Source organism: Trichechus manatus, unplaced genomic scaffold (genome assembly GCF_000243295.1).
Source record: "Trichechus manatus latirostris isolate Lorelei unplaced genomic scaffold, TriManLat1.0 scaffold00249, whole genome shotgun sequence".
Lineage (NCBI taxonomy): Eukaryota > Metazoa > Chordata > Mammalia > Sirenia > Trichechidae > Trichechus > Trichechus manatus.
The window spans coordinates 2,673,916-2,693,206 of NW_004444185.1; the positions used below are offsets into that span (position 1 = coordinate 2,673,916).

General features: G+C 40.4%; 1 protein-coding gene across 1 annotated transcript; it reads left to right on the forward strand.

The window, feature by feature from the left end:
• Window positions 1–328: 328 nt before the first annotated feature.
• On the forward strand, window positions 329–15,560 carry LOC111819027 (nuclear autoantigen Sp-100-like). Its single transcript, XM_023724481.1, has 8 exons — window positions 329–576; window positions 1,141–1,309; window positions 4,348–4,431; window positions 7,275–7,367; window positions 10,241–10,333; window positions 12,532–12,615; window positions 14,592–14,651; window positions 15,496–15,560. The coding sequence occupies exons 1-7, from the start codon at window positions 418–420 to the stop codon at window positions 14,606–14,608; spliced, it is 699 nt and encodes a 232-aa protein (XP_023580249.1). The 5' UTR covers window positions 329–417; the 3' UTR covers window positions 14,609–14,651; window positions 15,496–15,560.
• The last annotated feature ends 3,731 nt before the right edge of the window (window positions 15,561–19,291 follow it).

The following is a 19,291-nucleotide window of genomic DNA, read 5'->3' on the forward strand; positions in this document are numbered from 1 at the left end:
AGCTCCATATTGCTGGAGGATGTGTAAAATAATACAACTACTTTGGAAAAAGATCTGGTGGTTTCCTATAAAACTAAATATCTCTATCTCCTTGAGAGATATTGACCTGTAATTTTCTCTTTTGTAATATCCTTATCAGGCTTTCGTATCAGGAATATGCTTCTTCATAAAACACACTGAAATGTGTTCCTTTTTTCTTTATTTTCTGAAAGAGTTTGTGTAAGAGTGGTAGTAACTCCTTAAATGCATGCTTTGAAGAATTCACAAGTGAAGCCTCCTTCCTTCCCTCCCTCCCTCCTCTCTCCCTTCTTTCTTCCTCCTCCTCCTCTCGCTCGCTCGCTTGCTTTTTCTTTCTGGTACGAAGGGCATCTTAAAATCTTGATATTTATTTTCTTACTGTATTTTTTTTCCCTTAGGATGTTTGCAATGGTGCAGGACAGGGAGAAGATTTTCCATGAGATCTTTTTGGATCACTTCAAGAAAAATAAGGTGGAGATAGCAGATAAAATAACAAAACTATTTCCTTTCCTCGAGACCCTCAGAGACCACTCTTTTATTCCTGATAAACTCTATAATGTAAGTGAAGTTTATTACATCACTTCATGGCATCCCAGCCCCATGTTAATTGATACTTTGGCATCCTGGATTCAAAGTCTAGTGTATCAATCGTGTTGGCCGGGCCATGCTTCCTCTGAAGTCTCTAGGGGAATATCCTTTCTTGTCTCTGCCAACTCTGGTAGCCCCAGGCATTCCTTGGGCTGTCCTGCCCTGGGTGTCTCTCTGTGCCTCTTCTCCTGCTTTATAAGGACACCACTCAGATGGGATTAGGCCCCACCCTACTCTAGGATAATAAGTCATCTTCAAAGTCCCTATTTCCAAACAACCTCATGTTCATGGGTACCAGGGGTTAGGACTTTAACATATCTTTTTGTGAATACAATTCGAACCGTAACAGAAAGGTTTATTTATTCTTTTAAGCAGTCGATCAAATGTTTAAGAAGTTCTGAAATATTACATGAAAATAATAGTCTACCTACGTGGGGGAAAACAGCATGAGTGTTCTGTGAAATAACTTCCTAGATCTCTGTTTAACTGTGAAATCATTATTTTATGTAATTTTTCCATTGAACTTTTTAAAAGGATTCTCAAGAAGCCTATAGAAACTTGGTTCCTGTATCGAATGTGGTGTACCGCGTTCTCTGCCACCTGGAGGAGACGTTTGATGAGTCACTTCTACAAGTCCTGTTCAGCAAGGTTAACCTGAAGGAGTATCCTGATTTAATTCAGATTCATAGAAGCTTCGAAAATGGTAATCAATTCCCTCACCTCCCTTGTGGGGTCAGGTCTACTTTTCATTCATTCACTCACTCATTCAAAAAGTATTTATGGAATGCTTACCATGCCCTTAATGTAGTGGTTAAGAGCTCAGGCTGTTAACCAAAAGGTCAGCAGTTCAAATCCACCAGCTCCTCCTTGGAAATCTTATGGGGCAGTTCTACTCTGGCCTGTGGGGTTGCTATGAGTTGGAATCAACTCGATGGCAATGGTACCATGTCCCAGGCCCTGGACAGGCAGTATGAGTATTGTCGTTGTTGGGTGCTGTCAAGTCGATTCCAACTCATAGCAACCCCTTGTGACAAAGTAGAACTGCCCCATAGGATTTTTTTTTGGCTTTAGTCTTTACAGGAGCAGATCACCAGGTCTTTCTCCTGCAGAGCTGCCAGGTGAGTTTGAACCACGAACTTTCAGTTAGCAGCCTAGCACTTAACTGCTGTGCCACCAGGGCTCCTTACTGTGAATATAATGGTGAAGAAAGTGACATGGCCTCTGATCTCATTATTCAAATTATTGATCAAATGATTACTCTGCTAGACCCTAATTTGGGATTAATTATGATTTTCCTCTCCTCCCTGTGAGTGTTTGATTTATTCGCTTAGACAGGTGGTGTCTAATGAGGAGGAGGCCTTCTTGGCTACTTTGTGACATTTTTCTAAGGTGACCGGATTGTCACTGATTTCCACAGAAAACTTCATCTAACAAAGACTGGAGAAAAGTTAGCTCCCCAAATATTCATGGAGAAATCACCAGAGCAAGAATAGTCGAGCCCAGGAGGAGGGCCAGAAAGTACAAAAGGGATTCATGTGTTTGAAGAAGGCTGAGATAAAGCAGAGAGTGGGGAGGGAGAGTTTAGAAGTTGATTCTGCAGTGAAGGTTTGGACATTCCAAACTGAGGAACTTGAATTTTTTTCAGTTGCAGGGAAGTAACACCAGTTCTTTTTTCTTTTCTTTCTCATTAACAACCTCATTCCCTTCTCCCCTCAGCCCTTGATAACCACTAATATACTCTGGTCTCTATACATTTGCCTTTTGTGTCTGACTTCTTTGCCAGAGAGGAACCTGGTGGGACAGTGGTTAAAGCGCTCGGCTGCTAATCAAAAGGTCAGTGGTTCGAACCCACCAGCTGCTCCGAGGAAGAAAGACGCAGCAGTCTGCTTCTATAAAGATTTATAGCCTTGGAAACCCTATAGGGCAGTTCTACTGTGTTCATAATTGTTGCTATGAGTTGGAATTGAGTCAACGTTGGTGGTTGTTTTTGGTATTTGCCAAAAACAAGGTCTTCTAAAGAAATTTTATTTATTTTGTTGTTGTTGAGAATATACACAGCAAAACATACACCAATTCAACCATTTCTACATGTACAATTCAGTCACATTGATTGTATTCTCTGAGTTGTACAACTATTCTCACCCTCCTTTTCTGGGTTGCTCCCCCCCATTAACATAAACTCACTGCCCCCTAAGGTCCTGTCTAATCTTTGGAGTTACTGTTGTCACTTTGATCCCATGTAGATTATTCTTAAAGAGCATAAAGCTCAAAGAATACATTTTTTACTAGTTAAGCTAAACTATTGTTCGGTTTTAAGAAGACTTCAGGGGATGTTTTTGGTTTAAGCTTTAAAGATTATCTCAGGGCAATAGTTTCGGGGGTTCATCCAGCTGCCTTGGCCCCAGAAAGTCTGGATTCCATGAGAATTTGAAATTCTGTTCTGCATTTTACCCCTTTTGATCAAGATTCTTCTATAAAATCTTTGATCAAAATATTGAGTAATGGTAGCCAGGAACCATCCAGTTCTGGTCTCATGGCAAAGGAGGCAGTTGTTCACGGAGGCAATTAGTCACACATTCCATAGCCTCCTCCTATTCCTGACTCTTCTTCTCCTTCTGTTGCTCCAGGCAAATAGAGACCAATTGTGCCTTGCATGGCTGCTTGCAATCTTTTAAGACCCCAGCTACTATGCAATGAACTAGGAGGTAGAACAGAAGCACTAAATTCGTTATTATGCCAATTAACTGGGATGTCCAATGAAGCCATGACCATAAACCTCCAAACCAAGGAACCAAATTCCGTGAAGTGTTTGGTTGTACATAAGCAGCCTCAACAGCTACTCTTTTTTTCCCCATTGTTTTAAGTGTATCTATCACACAACTTTCGTCAGTTCAACTTTTTACAAGTGTACAACTTGACAACAATTAAATTAATTAGCTGCGCAACCGAGCCCCATCTTTTTTTTTTATTATTGTGCTTTAGATGAAGATTTACAGAGCAAATAAGTTTCTCATTAAACAATTAATACACAAATTGTTTTGTGACGTTGGTTGCCAACCCCACGACGTGTCAGCACTCTCCCCTTCTCGACCTTGGGTTCCGCATTACCAGATTTCCTGTCCCCTCCTGCCTTCTTATCCTTGTCCTTGGGATGGTGTGCCCATTTAGTCCCGTTTTGTTTTATGGGCCTGCCTAATCTTTGGCTGAAGTGTGAACATCAGGAGTGACTTCAGTACTGAGTTAAAAGGGTGTCTGGGGGCCATACTCTCGGGGTTTCTCCAGTCTCTCAGACCAGTAAGTTTGGTCATCTCCATCTTTGAATGCTGTTAGGGCTTTCTCTGTTATATGGGCTGATTTCTCTATGATCTGAGCTCTTGTCCCAAGGAAATGCCTCTTGTTTCTCCTCTAAATTTGTGCAGTTCACAGCGGTATCCCACTTATATACTTTACATTGAGATAAGCTTCCACTCATCTCCAGTCATCTTGTTGGGTGATTAATTACTATTTACAACCTTTCTGCTGCCTCATCAATCTTAAGCCCTGAGAGGGTCACCTCTTCACTGTCCCAGGTGTTGTGACATAGGAGCATCAAGCAAGAGCCACTCAGGTTCAGAGTGACCCAAGGTCTAGAAATTTCCTGCTGAAGTTTGTGAATTCATAGATGCTCCTAGATGTGTAACAATGAGATGGTGTCCCTGGTCATTGCCTGCAACCTCTAATTCATTTTTTTCCTCTGTTCAGTGTTTCAACACAAATATTTTTCTCAAAAAAGTGTCAGAGAAGAGACAGAAAAAATGCCCAGCATTCAATCAAGATGTAAAAAAGGTAATTATGACTGGATAAAAACTTTGTTTTCTGGTTTTCTAGGAGGGAAGGGAGACAAGGGAGCTGAGCTTGGAAGGAGGCTGTAATGCTGGGGATGGGGTGCCTTAGGAACACGGAGGAATACGGATGAGTGTCACTTTGTATCAGTTCCAAAATGAGTCACCTCCATGGGGAACCCAAGAGCGTTATCAAGAGGTAGCAAAGAGAGACTTTCTGGCCAATAACCTGGAGGAGGGAACACGAACCCACAACAAAGACCTTGTTGTGTCATTGAACCAGTATAATGGGTGTATTCGATGGGCAGTAAGTGTGAACTATTAATTTATATTCAGTACGAAAGGGCTAAAAACTATGGCTCATGGTCAACATCAAAGAGGAGACCCTTGGTGATGGCAGAAGAAGGGACTGATTTAAATGTGGAGATATTGAAAGACTCAGGGGGAAAGGCAGTCTCACAGACAGACGAGAGGAAGTGGCAGAAATGTGTGGAGGAGGATGTGAGGAAGTGGCAGAGATGTGTGGAGGAGGATGTGGACACTTTGAGAAAGAGAGAGGAAGAAGGCGGGGAAGAAGGACCGTGTTGCCTCTTGTACAACACCATCACCCATCACCTCTGGGGCAGCAGGCCAGGAGCAGGCCAGTAGTGTCCCATGGAGGACATAGGGGAAAAGGGTAGAGGACAGTAATCAAGACAACCATATCACTAACAGCCCACTTTTATTGAACGTTTACTCTGTGGTGGTTATGGATTCAGTGCTCACAGTCGCCCTTTGGGGTTAGTATTACTTACATGCCCATTTTCCAGATAAGAAAACTGAAATCTAGAGAGACCATTTGTGTATGTAGTTTGCCTATCAGGGAAAATTACCCAATAAGCAAGGTATGCCCAGGCTTACTTATGGTTACTTACTAATCTGTAGTGCACAATTTTACCTGTTTTTTACCACATCAAAGATGTGTGAAACTTATGTGAATTTGTGCACTACAGATTAGTAAGTAAACACAAGTAAGCCCGGGCGCACCTTGTTTATTGGTTAATCCACCCCTGTCTAAGGTTAAATGAGCAAGGACTAACCCAGGTGTTCTGAACCCAGACCCTGCTTAATTTTTTTTTTCACTGAGGTAAATTTCACATACCCATTTTAAGTGTACAATTCAGAGACATTTAATACATTGACAGTGTTGTACAATCATCACCTCTACTTAATCTCAAAAGACTTTCATCACCCAAAAAGGAAATGCTGTGCCCATTAAGCAGTCACTTCCCATTTGCCTGCCCCCTCTCACCCCTGGCAACTGCTGATCTTTCTGTCTCTGTGGATTTACTTAGTTTGGCTGTTTCCCATAAATGGAAGCATACAATATGTGACCTTACGTGTCTGGCTTCTTTCACTTAGCATGATGTTTTCAAGATTCATCCATGTTGTACCATGTGTCAGGACTGAATTCTTTTTCAGAGTTGAGTAATATTCTACTATGTAGATATACAACCTTTTGTTTATCCATTCATAAGTTGATGACCATTTGGGTTGTTTCCACCTTATGGCTTTTGTGACAGAGCCTGCACTTGTAACCCTGTACTGGTACCTGGGTAGTCTAGGGGAAAGAAAGAAACACGAAACAAAAATGGGAAAATATATGTAGAGAAAGATACAGAAAAAGAAATACCAAGAGCTGGAGGAAGTGGTGGAGGATCAGGCGCTGAAATTCTCATGGAAAGGCCAAGAAGAAAGTGACCGATGGTGTAAGGAGGGTGTGATATAAAGGGGCATGAGGGAGGAGGCAGCCAGGCCTTTGTAGGAACTAAGGTCAGGCCACCAGGCAGGGGCAGCTCTGGGGGCAAAGGCAGGTTCACTGTAGCAGGAGAGTCAAGAGAATCCATCGCCAATTATCAGAGTGCCCTGTGGAGGACACTCAGCGAGCTGGCCTGGAGAGGCCCTCAGCCAGGGGTGCAGCTGACTGTCTCTCCTCTCTGGGGGCAAGAGTCAGACTGCAAGAGTCAAGTGAGATCCACCAGGTCCAGAAGGGGTCTGTATCGATAAAGGAGGGGACCTTTGACTCCTTTGTTATAAAGACTAAAAAGAAAAGATTAGATTAGAATGATGGAACCTCTGCTTCAATGTCTGAAATGAACTTCCAGTTTCTGCCTCGCCACTTCCGGAACAAACATTTCTGATGTACTTAGATGGAAAATTAAAAAAAAATAGTTCTAAGAATTATATTTATCTACACACGTTATAAGGAGCCCTGGTGGTGTGATGGTTAAGCACTCAGATGCTAAGCGAAAGGTCAGCAGTTTGAGCCCACTCAGAGGCTCTACAGGAGAAAAGACCTGGCAGTCTGCTCCCGTAAAGATTAAAACCTAGTAAACCCTATGGGGGCAGTACTATTCTGTCCTATTGGGCCGCTATCAGTTGGAATCAACTTGATGGCACACAATAACAACTTACACGTAATCATCTTCTTTTGTGGAAAATAATGTAAATTAAAGATCGATACTAAATTCAGCCAAAATAATGATCAGTTAATAGATGAGCATTGCAGATAAAGGGAAAAGAGAAAGATAAAAAGATACAGAGTTCAAGGTAAAAAGAAAAGCACATAAGAAATGAAGACAGAAAGAAAGGTAGAAATACAGACTGAGGCAGTAGGCAAGAAGGTGAGATTCAGCGCACCCTTAGAGTTATCCTCCCACATGGAAGTGGGGAGAGAGGGAGTAAGTGATGAGATGGAGATCTTTGAAGGGGACAAATGAAAAATTCTTCATAAATCATTATGTGGTCCTGGGGCAAACCTACTCAGATATGAAAATCAGATACGTCCTTGTGTTGTTCATCTGGTAGATACATGGGAGGTCATTTCATCTTGTCACCCAGAAAATATCCCAGAAGATCAACAAACGAGGACAGCCCATTGCCAAGCATCTGACATAATAGGTAAGGCTAACTGAGGCATCTATGATGGGGTGACACTGATGTGTCACAGCAGAGATGATAGGCTGGGTTGTGTGATCAGAGGCCAGCATGGTGGCCCAGGGAGCACAGGAGGGATGCAGGGAGAGGGAGCTTCTACTTAACAGAGGAGCATCAGTGGGAAATGCAAAAGTGCTGGGAGACATAGAAGGGGGGATAAATGACTAAGAGGAGGTATGTAGAGAAGGTAACTAGTTGCTGCCAAGTTGACTTTGACTCATGGCAACTCTTTATGTGTCAGAGTAGAACTGCTCCATAGGGTTTTCAGTGGCTGATTTTTCGGAAGTAAATTGCTAGGACTTTCTTCCTAGCTCCTCTGGGTGGAACTGAACCTCCACCCAGAGGAGATTTGATGCATTGAATGCAAATGACTGAAAACCAGATGAGTTGTGGAATGACATCAAGGACATCATACATGAAGAAGGCAAGAGGTTATTAAAAAGACAGGAAAGAAAAGACCAAAATGGATGTCAGAAGAGACTCTGAAACTTGCTCTTGAATGTCCAGTAGCTAAAGCGAAAGGAAGAAGTGATGAGGTAAAAGAGCTGAACAGAAGATTTCAAAGAGCGGCTCAAGAAGACATAGTGAAGTATTACAATGACATGTGCAAGGACCCGGAGTTAGAAAACCAAAAGGGAAGAACATGCTTGCCATTTCTCAAGCTGAAAGAACTGAAGAAAAATTTAAGCCTCAAGTTGCAATATTGAAGGATTCTATGGGGAAAATATTAAATGATGCAGGAAGCATCAAAAGAAGATGGAAAGGATACACAGAGTCACTGTACCAAAAAGAATTGGTCGACGTTCAACCATTTCAGGAGGTAGCATATGATCAAGAACTGATGGTACTGAAGGAAGAGGTCCAAGCTGCACTGAAGGCATTGGCGAGAAACAAGGCTCCAGGAATTGACGGAATACCAGTTGAGATGTTTCAACAAACGGATGCCCCACTGGAGGTGCTCACTCATCTATGCTAAGAAATTTGGAAGACAGCTACCTGGCCAACTGATTGGAAGAGATCCATATTTATGCCTGTTCCAAAGAAAGGTGATCCAACAGAATGCGGAAATTATCAGACAATACCATTAATATCACACACAGGTAAAATTTTGCTGAAGATCATTTAAAAGCAGCTGCAGCAGTACATCGACAGGGAATTTCCAGAAATTCAAGCCAGATTCAGAAGAGGACATGGAATCAGGGATGTCATTGCTGATGTCAAATGGATCCTGGCTGAAAGCAGAATACCAGAAAGATGCTTACCTGTGTTTTATTGACTATGCAAAGGCATTCAACTGTGTGGATCATAACGAATTATAGATAACATTGCAAAAGATGGGAATTTCTGAACCCTTAATTGTGTTCATGAGGAACCTGTACATAGATCAAGAGGCAGTCGTTTGAACAGAACAAGGGGATACAACGTGGTATAAAGGCAGGAAAGGTGTGTGTCAGGATTGTATCCTTTCACCATACTTATTCAATCTGTATGCTGAGCAAATAATCCAAGAAGCTGGAATATATGAAGCAGAACAAAGCATTAGGATTGGAGGAAGACTCATCAATAACCTGCGTTATGCAGATGACACAACCTTGCTTGCTGAAAGTGAAGAAAACTTGAAGCACTTACTGCTAAAGATCCAAGACCACAGCCTTCAGTATGGATTACACCTCAACATAAAGAAAACAAAAACCCTCACAACTGGACCAATAAGCAACATCATGATAAATGGAGAAAAGACTGAAGCTGTCAAAGATTTCATTTTACTTGCATCCACAATCAACACCCATGGAAGCAGCAGCTAAGAAATCAAAAGATGCGTTGCTTTGGGCAAATCTGCTGCAAAAGACCTCTTTAAAGTGTTAAAAAGCAAAGATGTCACTTTAGGACTAAGGTGTGGCTGACCCAGGCCATGCTGTTTTCAATCACCTCATATGCATGCAAAAGCTGGGCAATGAATAAGGAAGACTGAAGAATTGATGCCTTTGAATTGTGGTGTTGGCGAAGAATACTGAATGTACCATGGACTGCCAAAAGAACGAAAAAGTCTGTCTTTGAAGAAGTACAGCCAGAATGCTCCTTAGAAGCAAGGATGGTGAGACTGTGTCTCACAAACTTTGGACATGTTATCAGGAGGGATCAGTGCCTGGAGAGGGACATCATGCTTGGTAACGTGGAGGGTCAGCGAAAAAGAGGAAGACTCTCAACGAGATGGATTGACACAGTGGCTGCAAAAGTGGGCTCAAACATAACAACGATCATGAGGATGGTACAGGACTGGGCAGTGTTTCGATCTGTTGTACATATGAGTTGGAACCGACTAGATGGTACCTAACAACAACAACATCCCTTGTGGTTAGCAGCCGAGTCGTTAACCATTGTACCACCCAGGGACTTCATACAGCAATATAGCCAGAGGGAAAGAAAGACAGATGGGGATGAGGAGAACCAAGACACATCAGGTTAAAGGAGACAGAAACAAAAAGAGCTGGAGAGAGAAAGATGCAGAGATTGAGAGAATAAAGAGATGAGAGCTGCAAAAAACAGAAGCAGAGGGAGAAAAACGGGTAAAGAAAGACCGAGAGAAGGTAAGAAGCGAGTGGTAATAAAATGGAGAGCAAAACAAGCAAAGCTGGCCACTGAGGTCGTCTGTCCTTGGCTTCAGCACCCATTAACCTGCAGGCCCCAGGGAAGATAGGGCTGGCTGGGAGCAGGAACATTCCTGTCTAGAATTTTGCGAGTTTCTGGGTCTTTCCTGTGTCTGCTTACTGTTTTCTGCTGTGTGGGTGTCTTGGTGCCACCTGGCGACCTCTAAGGGCTTTTGTTCATTTGTGTAGTGATCAACAGTGAGGACTCGGCAGAATCCAGTGAGGAGAATGAGTCCTGGGAAGCCTGGCGCTCAGCACTCGGAAATGGACCTGGTGAGAAGGGTAAGGACCGGCAGCCCTGGGCTCCAGGATGTCAGGGTCCAAGGTCAGAGGTGGTGTTTTCTGATGGGTTTTAACCTGAGCACATCCATAGGCAATGGTCCAGTTAACCCTGGGAACCCGTTCTCTGCATTTACCTCACCTGGCACTTTAGAAAATGAGAGGAAGCAAGGTCCTATTTGAATACGTGTGTTTATATACTAACGTTAGAGTAGAAAAATGCTAGCATATGTCCATTTTTTTCCTTTCACATATCATGCTACGAATACAATGTCTTGAATTTATGATTTGATTTTCACCCCAACCAACCCCTATCATCTGTAGAACACAAACAGTTGAGTAATTTTTGATTGTTAGATGCATAATACTGTCGTTGGAAACCTGGAAAGACCTGAAAAAAACAACTGGTTTTGCTATTTAATTACTGATGGAAAGAAAGGCTTCATAGCAACTACTGTCAAGCCTAAATAATAGTCTTTTTGACTGGTGTCCTCCAGAATGTCGTTGGCTTTTATAACAGAATTTTTCAAAAATAATTTTGGAAATAATATCTTATTTTATCTTGACAATATTCATATGGCGTAGGAAGAATAACTGTCATTTATAGATGAGAACACTTAAGCTCATAAATGTTTAAGGGCCTTTTACAAAGTCACATGGAGAATTAAAGGCAGAGGCAGGACCAGCGTTCCGATGCCTAGATCTGAATTCAGCAGACACTTGTTTTCTTTAGAAGGAAGAGAGGGAAATAACAGTCAAACAGCATTATCAACTCGATCATGTTCGCAGTGTTTGCTGTTACAGGATTTATAACTCTTTTATTAGCTGTTACTGTTTCTCTTTCATGGATTTAATGAACAAAATTAATCTGGAAATACAAAATTAATTTGGAAAACATGTAAGAGCAAATAAGAATACTCTGGGTATTCAAATGTCCTTTTTTTTCCCTATAAAGGATTCAATCTAATGGTTTGCTATATTTTTCAAGAGTGAAAAAATAAATTTCTTTTGTTCTTCTTCAGTATCGTGTTAGCTGTTCTGGGTCTTTCGCCTTTCCATACAAACTTTACAATCAGTTGGTTGATATCCACACACACAAAACAAACAAACCCAAAACTTGCTGGGATTTCGATTGGAATTGTGTTGAAATAGTAAATCAAGTTTGGAAGAACCGACATCTTAATAATAGTGATTCTTCCTATCCATGAGCACGTAATATCTCTCCATTTATTTAAATCTTCTTTGATTTCTTTGATCAGAGTTCTGTAGTTTCTTTGTATAGCTCTTGTACATGTTTTGTTAGAATTATACTTAATTTTTTTTTTTTGGCTGCTAATGTAAATGGTGTTATGTTCTTAATTTCAAATTACAATTGTTCATTGCTGGTATATAGGCAAGAAATTGAATTTTGTATATTCACCGTGCATTCTGCAACCTTGCTGTAATTGCTTATTAGTTAAGAGTTTTTTTGTCAATTATTTGGGATTTTCTACATAGATGTTCATATCATCTGTGAACAAAGACAGTTTTATTTCTTCTTTGACTTAGTTCCGTATTTGTATTTCCTTTCTTGTCTTATTACATTAGCTAGGACTTTCAGTACAATGCTGAATAACAGTGGCGAGAGGGGACATCCTTGTCTTACTCCCAGTCTTAGGGAGAAAGCATCTAGCGTCTCACCATTAAGTATGATGTTAGCTGTAGGCTTTTTGTAGATGGTCTTTATCAAGTTGAAGGAATTCTCCTCTATTAGTTTGCTGAGTGTTTTCATCATGAATTGATGTTGTATTTTGTCAAATGCTTTTTCTGCAGCTGTTGATTGATGTGATGGATTATGTTAATTGATTTTCACTTAACCACCTTCTTCCCCTGCTCTTCCTTTCACAGGGCCAAATTGTGAAAGTTAGAATTACCTATCATGACTTCTAGAACTCAGTTCTATATCTGTCTGTTTCCTTTAGAAAGGTAGAGAGAAAAATGATAACGTATTATTTTGTATGATCTCCGCCCTGACTGCAGGGTGACATATCAAGATTTACCACTCTTTTACGTACAAATTACTGGGTTTCCCTCATTGCTTTATAGATCCCATGAATATTGGAAACACTTCTACTCAGGAAATACTCATTAAGTGATTTTCCTCCGCGTTGGCTCCTTGGGCACCCACTCAAAGCTCTAAGGGATTTTATTTATGTGTTTAGAGATCAGTGGAGATGACTCTCTGAAAGTGAATCATAGAGAAGAGCACCAGGAAACCTCTAGCTCAGCACCAAGAAGTGGTCCAGGTAAGGGAGATGCAGATTGCAAGCCAAATGTCCATCAATAGGAGCTTGAAATCAGAGCTGCTTCCTGATTAATTTTGCAGTCACTGATCTCTTACTTTTAAAATCTGCCAGGTTGGAATTGGCCTGGCCTCTCCTTTAGCTGGAGGGGAATTCCTTGATTCCACTCCCTTGGAGGATTTCTTCTGACTCTGCTTTCCATTTTTATTTATTTTCTCTGTCCATTTTCCTCACTAACCACATCTGAAGTGGGCACTGGGGAGAATGCCTTCTTGAGCATTGTGCATCATTCACAGCTTTCTTTCTGCATGTCCAAGTTTGGAGGCCTAAGCTTGTTTTAAGGCTTGAACAGTTAAAAGTACTTTTAGTCCAGGTTCATGGTTCCTTGTTGTTGTTAAGTGCCGGCCAGTTGGTTCCAACTCATAGCGACCATATGTACAACAGAACGAAACCTTGCCTGGTTCTGCACCGCCCTCGCAATCATTGTTATGCTTGAGACCATTGTTGTAGCCACTGTGACAATCCATCTCATTGATGGTCTTCCTCTTTTCTGCTGACCCTCTACTTTACCAAGCATGAAGTCCCTCTCCAGGGACTGGTCCCTCTTGATAACATGTCTAAAGTATGTAAAATGAAGTCTCACCATCCTTGCTTCTAATGAGCATTCTGGCTGTACTTCTTCCAAGCCAGATATGGTTCCTTAGGCAATTTCATTAAAAACTTAGTTGGCTTCTGATTGATTTCTCTTTCATGACTTCCATGCATTAGTAACAACAACTAGAGTTCTTACCTAAACTTAATCCATAAAGCCTGATTTATTTCTTGACTTCCTCACACCCCTCCCCCAAACCTCTCTCTTAATTTAATGGTATTACCTTGAGGTTGTCTAAAACTATATCATTGGGTGTAAAGGCTACGCTTTATTTGAAATTCATCTCAGAGTTGAGATTCTCTGTTTAACTGAGAAGCCTTAACTGGCCTTCATTGCTAAAAGCCTCTTTCAGCCTCATCTCTTACTGTTTGGGATCCAGAATCCTTTGGCTTCTCTAAACCTACAAGGACCTACCTTTTTGAACTCTCTTGATTTTCTTTCGTTTTTGCTCTCAAATGAGCCAGTTATTGCTGGAGTTAATCTCTAAGCTATAATAAGTTTTCAAAGACAATGAGTACCAACAAACTGCCACTACTGATATTCTGTTTTCTAGTCTCTTTCCTTATGGGTACAGGCCTTGGAAGCATTTGTTTTTATCTTCTAAGATTTGTCATGCAAGAACTTTACCAAAAGTTTTGCCACTGAATAATGGGAATTAACTCATCTTTCCAGGTCCTGGTATTAATTTCCTGTCCACTAAGCTAATGGAACATATTTTAAGTTTTTATTTTGGCAACATCCCACTTCCAATACCAATTTCGGTATTAGTTCTATATTAGGTTCTATTGGATAATTGTTGTAACAAATAGACCCCCAAATGCGTAACAGTTCAAACAAAACACGAGTTTGTACTTATTCTTGTAAACAGTTCAAAGGGTTTCCATATTGGTATAAGATGGTAAGAATGGGCGTGGCTCTATTTCATTTATTTGAGGACCCTGGTTGATGGAGCTTCTACTGCCTTTAGCACATGTTTCCAAGGTTTCCATGTGTGAGAAAAGAGAGCAGAGGAAAAAGAAATGGGTAGAAGCAAGCTGAAAGGGTAAGAAGTGGAAAGAGAGTGGAGTGTGAGAAGAGTTTTGCAAGAAAAATCAAAAGTGCCTATAGTGGGTAAATTATTCCCATCCTCTGGTGATAAGTCAGATGAATCCCGGAGGAGAGTAGGGGGCATGTAGGTGAGTACATTCCAGTCCAGTCCTAGAACTTTCTAGATCTTTCTTAAGTGTTTTTTTTTTAAAATTTGGGATGTTCTTCCAAGTTGGTGCCTTGGTCACCTTGGTCACACCTTGATATCCCTAAAGAATTCTTTCCTTTCTCCAATGATCAGGAGCTGTTATGAAATAAAGAAGTCCCAGAAAACATAATTCTTCACCAAGACCTTGGCCAGGTAAGGAAAATTAAGATTGTAATTAAGAGTCTGAATTTCCTCGGTACACTCCACATGCAAGAGATCCAATGAGTCTGTGAATGCATTCTCTACATTTACCTTATACATCATTATAAAACTCTATGTTTAAGAAGATGTCACCTGTGCTTGAATATATGTACTCATACATTAATGTTTTGGTTGAAATATCCTAACAAAATTATACCGTTTTTTAAACTACATATTGTTATGCCTCTTGATATTGAAGTGTTGACTTTATGGTGTGATTTCTGCGTGTATTTATAGCATGTCTTTTATACACCACAGAAAGCTAAGTATTCTGCTGTTGGATAATGTTGTCATTTGGTCACAAGTACGGAACGGTCTCAAAAAACATCTAGTTCTTTATCTAGTTAGTGCCAGAAAGAAAAGTTTCACATGAACTATTTGTGACTCAAACAATAGCTTTCACAAATGTCATCCAACATTTCAGTGGCTAATGTAATCATCTTTAAAAATATTTTTGCAAACCTAAACAAGGTTTTTTCCCCCCCATACAACCTAAACAGTTAGGCAGAATAGTTGTCTCTCTGCTTTATAAATGAAGGCATCACAGCATATAAATGTTTAAGGGCTTTTTTCCCCCCAAAAAAAATCTCATAGAGATTTAAAGGAGGAGCCTGGGCTAGCATCTCAGACACCGAAAACTCAATTCTTGGGTAGAGAAATGCTCGAATAGGCAGAAACAATATTAAAAAAAAATCAGTATAATCTCAGTTTCCTCTCAAGTGCAAGTTGTTATAAAATATATCACTCTCTTTTTTTCAAAAGTTTCTGATTTTTTATTTCCTTCTATTATTTTTAGGTCCTAGGAGTATTGGAAACAAATCTTAAAAGCAGCCAGAAAAAAATCTCACATTACATACAAAAGAACAAAGATAAGAATGAATGCAGACTTCTTATTGAAACAGTACAAGCCAGAAGACACTAGAGCAACATCTTTAAAATATTTAAAGAAAAATGGTCAAGACAGAATTCTATACTCAGCCAAAATATCTTTCAATAAGTAAGGCAATATGAAGCCTTTTTTTCAGAGACAGACATGATGAAGGAATTTGTCATTAACAGACCTTCACTATAGGAAATGTTAGAGGACGTCCTGTAGGCAGAAGGAAAGTGATTCAAGGTGGAGATTTGCATCTATACAAAGGAACAAAGAGCACTGAAAATGGTAAATGTGAATAAAAATAAAATATTTTTATACTTAAAATTTTTTTTAAAGATAATTGTTTAAAGCAAAAATAGTAACTATCTTGTTGAGTTCATAACTTATGTAGAGGTAAAATATAAGAAAACAATAGCACAAAACTTGAGAGGGAGGAAATGGAAGTATACTGTTGTAAGATTCTTTTGCTATGCATGAATTTAATAATATTGCCTAAAAGTAGATTGTGCTAAGTCAAAAATGTATCTGCTAAACCTTAAAACAAGCACTGAGAAAACAAAATAAAGTAAAACAAAAACCAAAAAGCTATAGCTAACATACCAATACAGGACATACAAAAGAATCATTAAAAATACTCCTTTAAAAAGAAAGCAGGAAAAAAGAAAAAAGGAATAAAAAACAAATATAACAAATAGAAAATAGATAGCAAGATGGTAGATTTAAATTTAACCATGTCAATAATCACAGTAAATCTGGATGGTCTAAACACCCCCATAAAATGCAGAGATAGCCAGACTGGCTTAAAACCCCAAAGCCCCATTATATACAACTCACTAGAAATCCACTGTCATGGATTGAATTGTGTCCCCCAAAAATATCTGTCAACTTGGCTGGGTCATGATTCCCAGTATTGTACGATTGTGTAATCTGATGTGATTTCCTTATGTGTTGTAAACTCTATCACTATGATGAGGTTATATGTGATCTCCTTATGTGTTGTAAATTCTATCACTGTGATGAGGTTTTACTGATGAGGTTTACAAGATCAGATAGTGTCTTAATCCAATCTCTTTTGAGATATAAAAGAGAACAGTGAGAGAGACACATGGGAACCTCATACCACCAAGAAAGCAGTGCCGGGAGTAGAGTGCGCCCTTTTGGACCTGACATTCCTGTGCTGAGATCCTCCCAGACCAAAGGAAGACTGATGCATCACAAGGACCTTCCTCCAGAACCAAGAGAGAGCGAAAGCCTTCTCCTGGAGCTGCTGCCCTGAATTTGGACTTGTAGCCTACTGGACTAAATTTCTCTTCGTTAAAGCCATCCACTTGTGTTATTTCTGTTGGAGCAGCACTAGATGACTAAAACACCTGTTTTAAATAGATTAAAAGTAAACTAATGGAAAAAGGTATATACCTCACTAACATTAATAAAAGGAAAGCTGGAGTGGCTGTATTAATATCAGACAAAGTAGATTTCATAGACAAGAATATTACACCAGGAATAAAGGAGGACGTTTCATATTAAGAAATTTATCAAATTATCAAGAGGACATAATAATGCTTATTATGCTTATGCACTGAGCATCAGAGGGTCAAAATACATGAAACATAGAACTCCAAGAGAAATAGACAAATCCACAATTATAGTAGATTTTAAAACCCTGCTCTCAATAACTGATAGAACAAATAGAGAAAAACATCAGTAAGAATACAGAAGTCTTCAACAACACTATTAACCAACTTGACCTGATTGACAACTATAGAATAATCTACCCAACAACAGCAGGAACATGAAAAAGTTACCACAATAGACCACATACTGGGCCTTAAAAGTATGATTTTAAATGGTTGCAAATCATACACAGTATATTGTTTGACCACAATGGTATTGACATGAAAATCAATAACAGAAGGATATATGGAAAATCCTGCAATATATGGACACTGCTATGGGTTGCATTGTGTCCCCCTAAAATGTATGTCAACTTGGCTAAGCCATGATTCCCAGTATTGTGTGAAATTGGTCACCATTTTGTCATCTGATGTGGTTTTCCTATGTGATGTTAATGAGGCAGGATTAGAGGCGGTTATGTTAATGAGATAAAACTAAATCAACAAGATTAGGTTGTATCTTGAGTCAATCTCTTCTGAGATATAAAAAAGAGAAGTGAGCTGAGAGACGGGGGACCTCATTACCACCAAGCAAGAAGAGCCAGGCGTGTATGTCCTTTGGACCTGGGGGTCCCTGTGCTAAGATGCTCCTTGACCAGGGAAGATTGATGACAAAGACCTTTCCCCAGGGTCAACAGAGAGAGAAAGCTTTTCCATGGAGCTGGCACCCTGAATTTGGGCTTCTAGCCTCCTAGACTGTGAGAGAATAAATTTCTCTTTGTTAAAGCCATCCACTTGTGGTATTTCTGTTACAGCAGCGCTAGATAACTAAGACAAAAACTAAATAACATAATTCTAAATAACCCATGGGTCAAGTAGGAAATCAAAAGAGAAGTTATAAAGTATTGTGAATTGAATAAAATGAAAACACAATATATCAAAGTTTGTACTTAGCTGTACTTGCACCTAAAGCTGTACTTAGAGGAAAATTTATAGCACTAAACACTTGTATTAGAAAGACAATCTTAAATCAATGACTTCAGCTTCTACCTTAAGAAATTAGAGATTCTGGGAACATGGTGCTGTAGACAGAAGCACCACGCCATCCCTCCATGGCAAAGACCTGAAAAACTAAGTAAAACAGAGACAAATGTCAATCCTGGAACCCTAAGTGTCACATGAAGAGATAAAGAACTCAATCAAGCACCAAATGGTATAAGAAACGGACAGAGAACAGAGAGCGAGGAGAATTACGAGTGGAGGTCCCCTATCCGCTAACACAGCACGGATTCACCATCTTGGACTCCTGCTGGAGATCAGTGGACTGGGAGTACAGGAAAGCAGATTCATGGAGCTCCCAGCAGGAGACAGAGCACCTGGTAACCAGCCAGACACACTTTACCACCCCCCACTCTGATCCCCCTGCTTGACCTTTGCAGCTTCCCGGCAGGCTGGTCTGCTGCTTCCAGGCAGGTGGATTCCTGGCTTACCAGCAGCCCAATTTGCTGCTTCCCAGTGGGCAGGTTCCCATGTTCCCAGAGGGCCAATACACTGCTTCCCACCAGACGGATTCCCGGCTTCCTGGAGAGCTGATCCGCTGCTCCCCACTGTGCCATTACCGTGGCATGGGAGGCAGCAGTTCCGTGCTGCACGAATTCACCTCGCCCACATCAGCTGGCTTCTTCAATGCCATTTCTTTGTTGCTGGTATTGCTTTTTTTGACCTCTTTTGGTTTCTTCCCTGCTTGTCACCTCCTCCCCCCCCTTTCTCTCGAACACCTGACTCCTTGTGCCGTCTTTGCTTCTTCTTGACAAGCTGAGGAACTGCTTACCTGGTCCGCTGGTGGGATCCCTGGGGGCTTTTTTTTCTTTTATTGCTTCTTTTTTTTTTTGGGTTTGTTTTCTCTTTCTTTTTTCATTTTATTTTTCTTCATTTTTCAGTTTCTTGTCTCTTTCTACTTAGCTTCTTTTACTGTCTCCTGGATACCTGGCACTGTGTATCATCTCTACCCCTTATAGCCAGGCTATACAGCACAGCTTGGGAGCTGTTCCCCAGGCTGTGCAGCCACGCTTGTCAGATTCCTGGTGGCATTTTTTATTTTA

Excerpts from the sequence above, each read along its gene's own strand:
- LOC111819027 (XM_023724481.1), top strand. The coding sequence starts at position 418 with ATGTTTGCAATGGTGCAGGACAGGGAGAAGATTTTCCATGAGATCTTT. Across the intron at positions 1,310-4,347 it reads TCATAGAAGCTTCGAAAATG|TGTTTCAACACAAATATTTT; the intron begins GTAATCAATTCC and ends TCCTCTGTTCAG. Across the intron at positions 7,368-10,240 it reads CCAAGCATCTGACATAATAG|TGATCAACAGTGAGGACTCG; the intron begins GTAAGGCTAACT and ends TCATTTGTGTAG.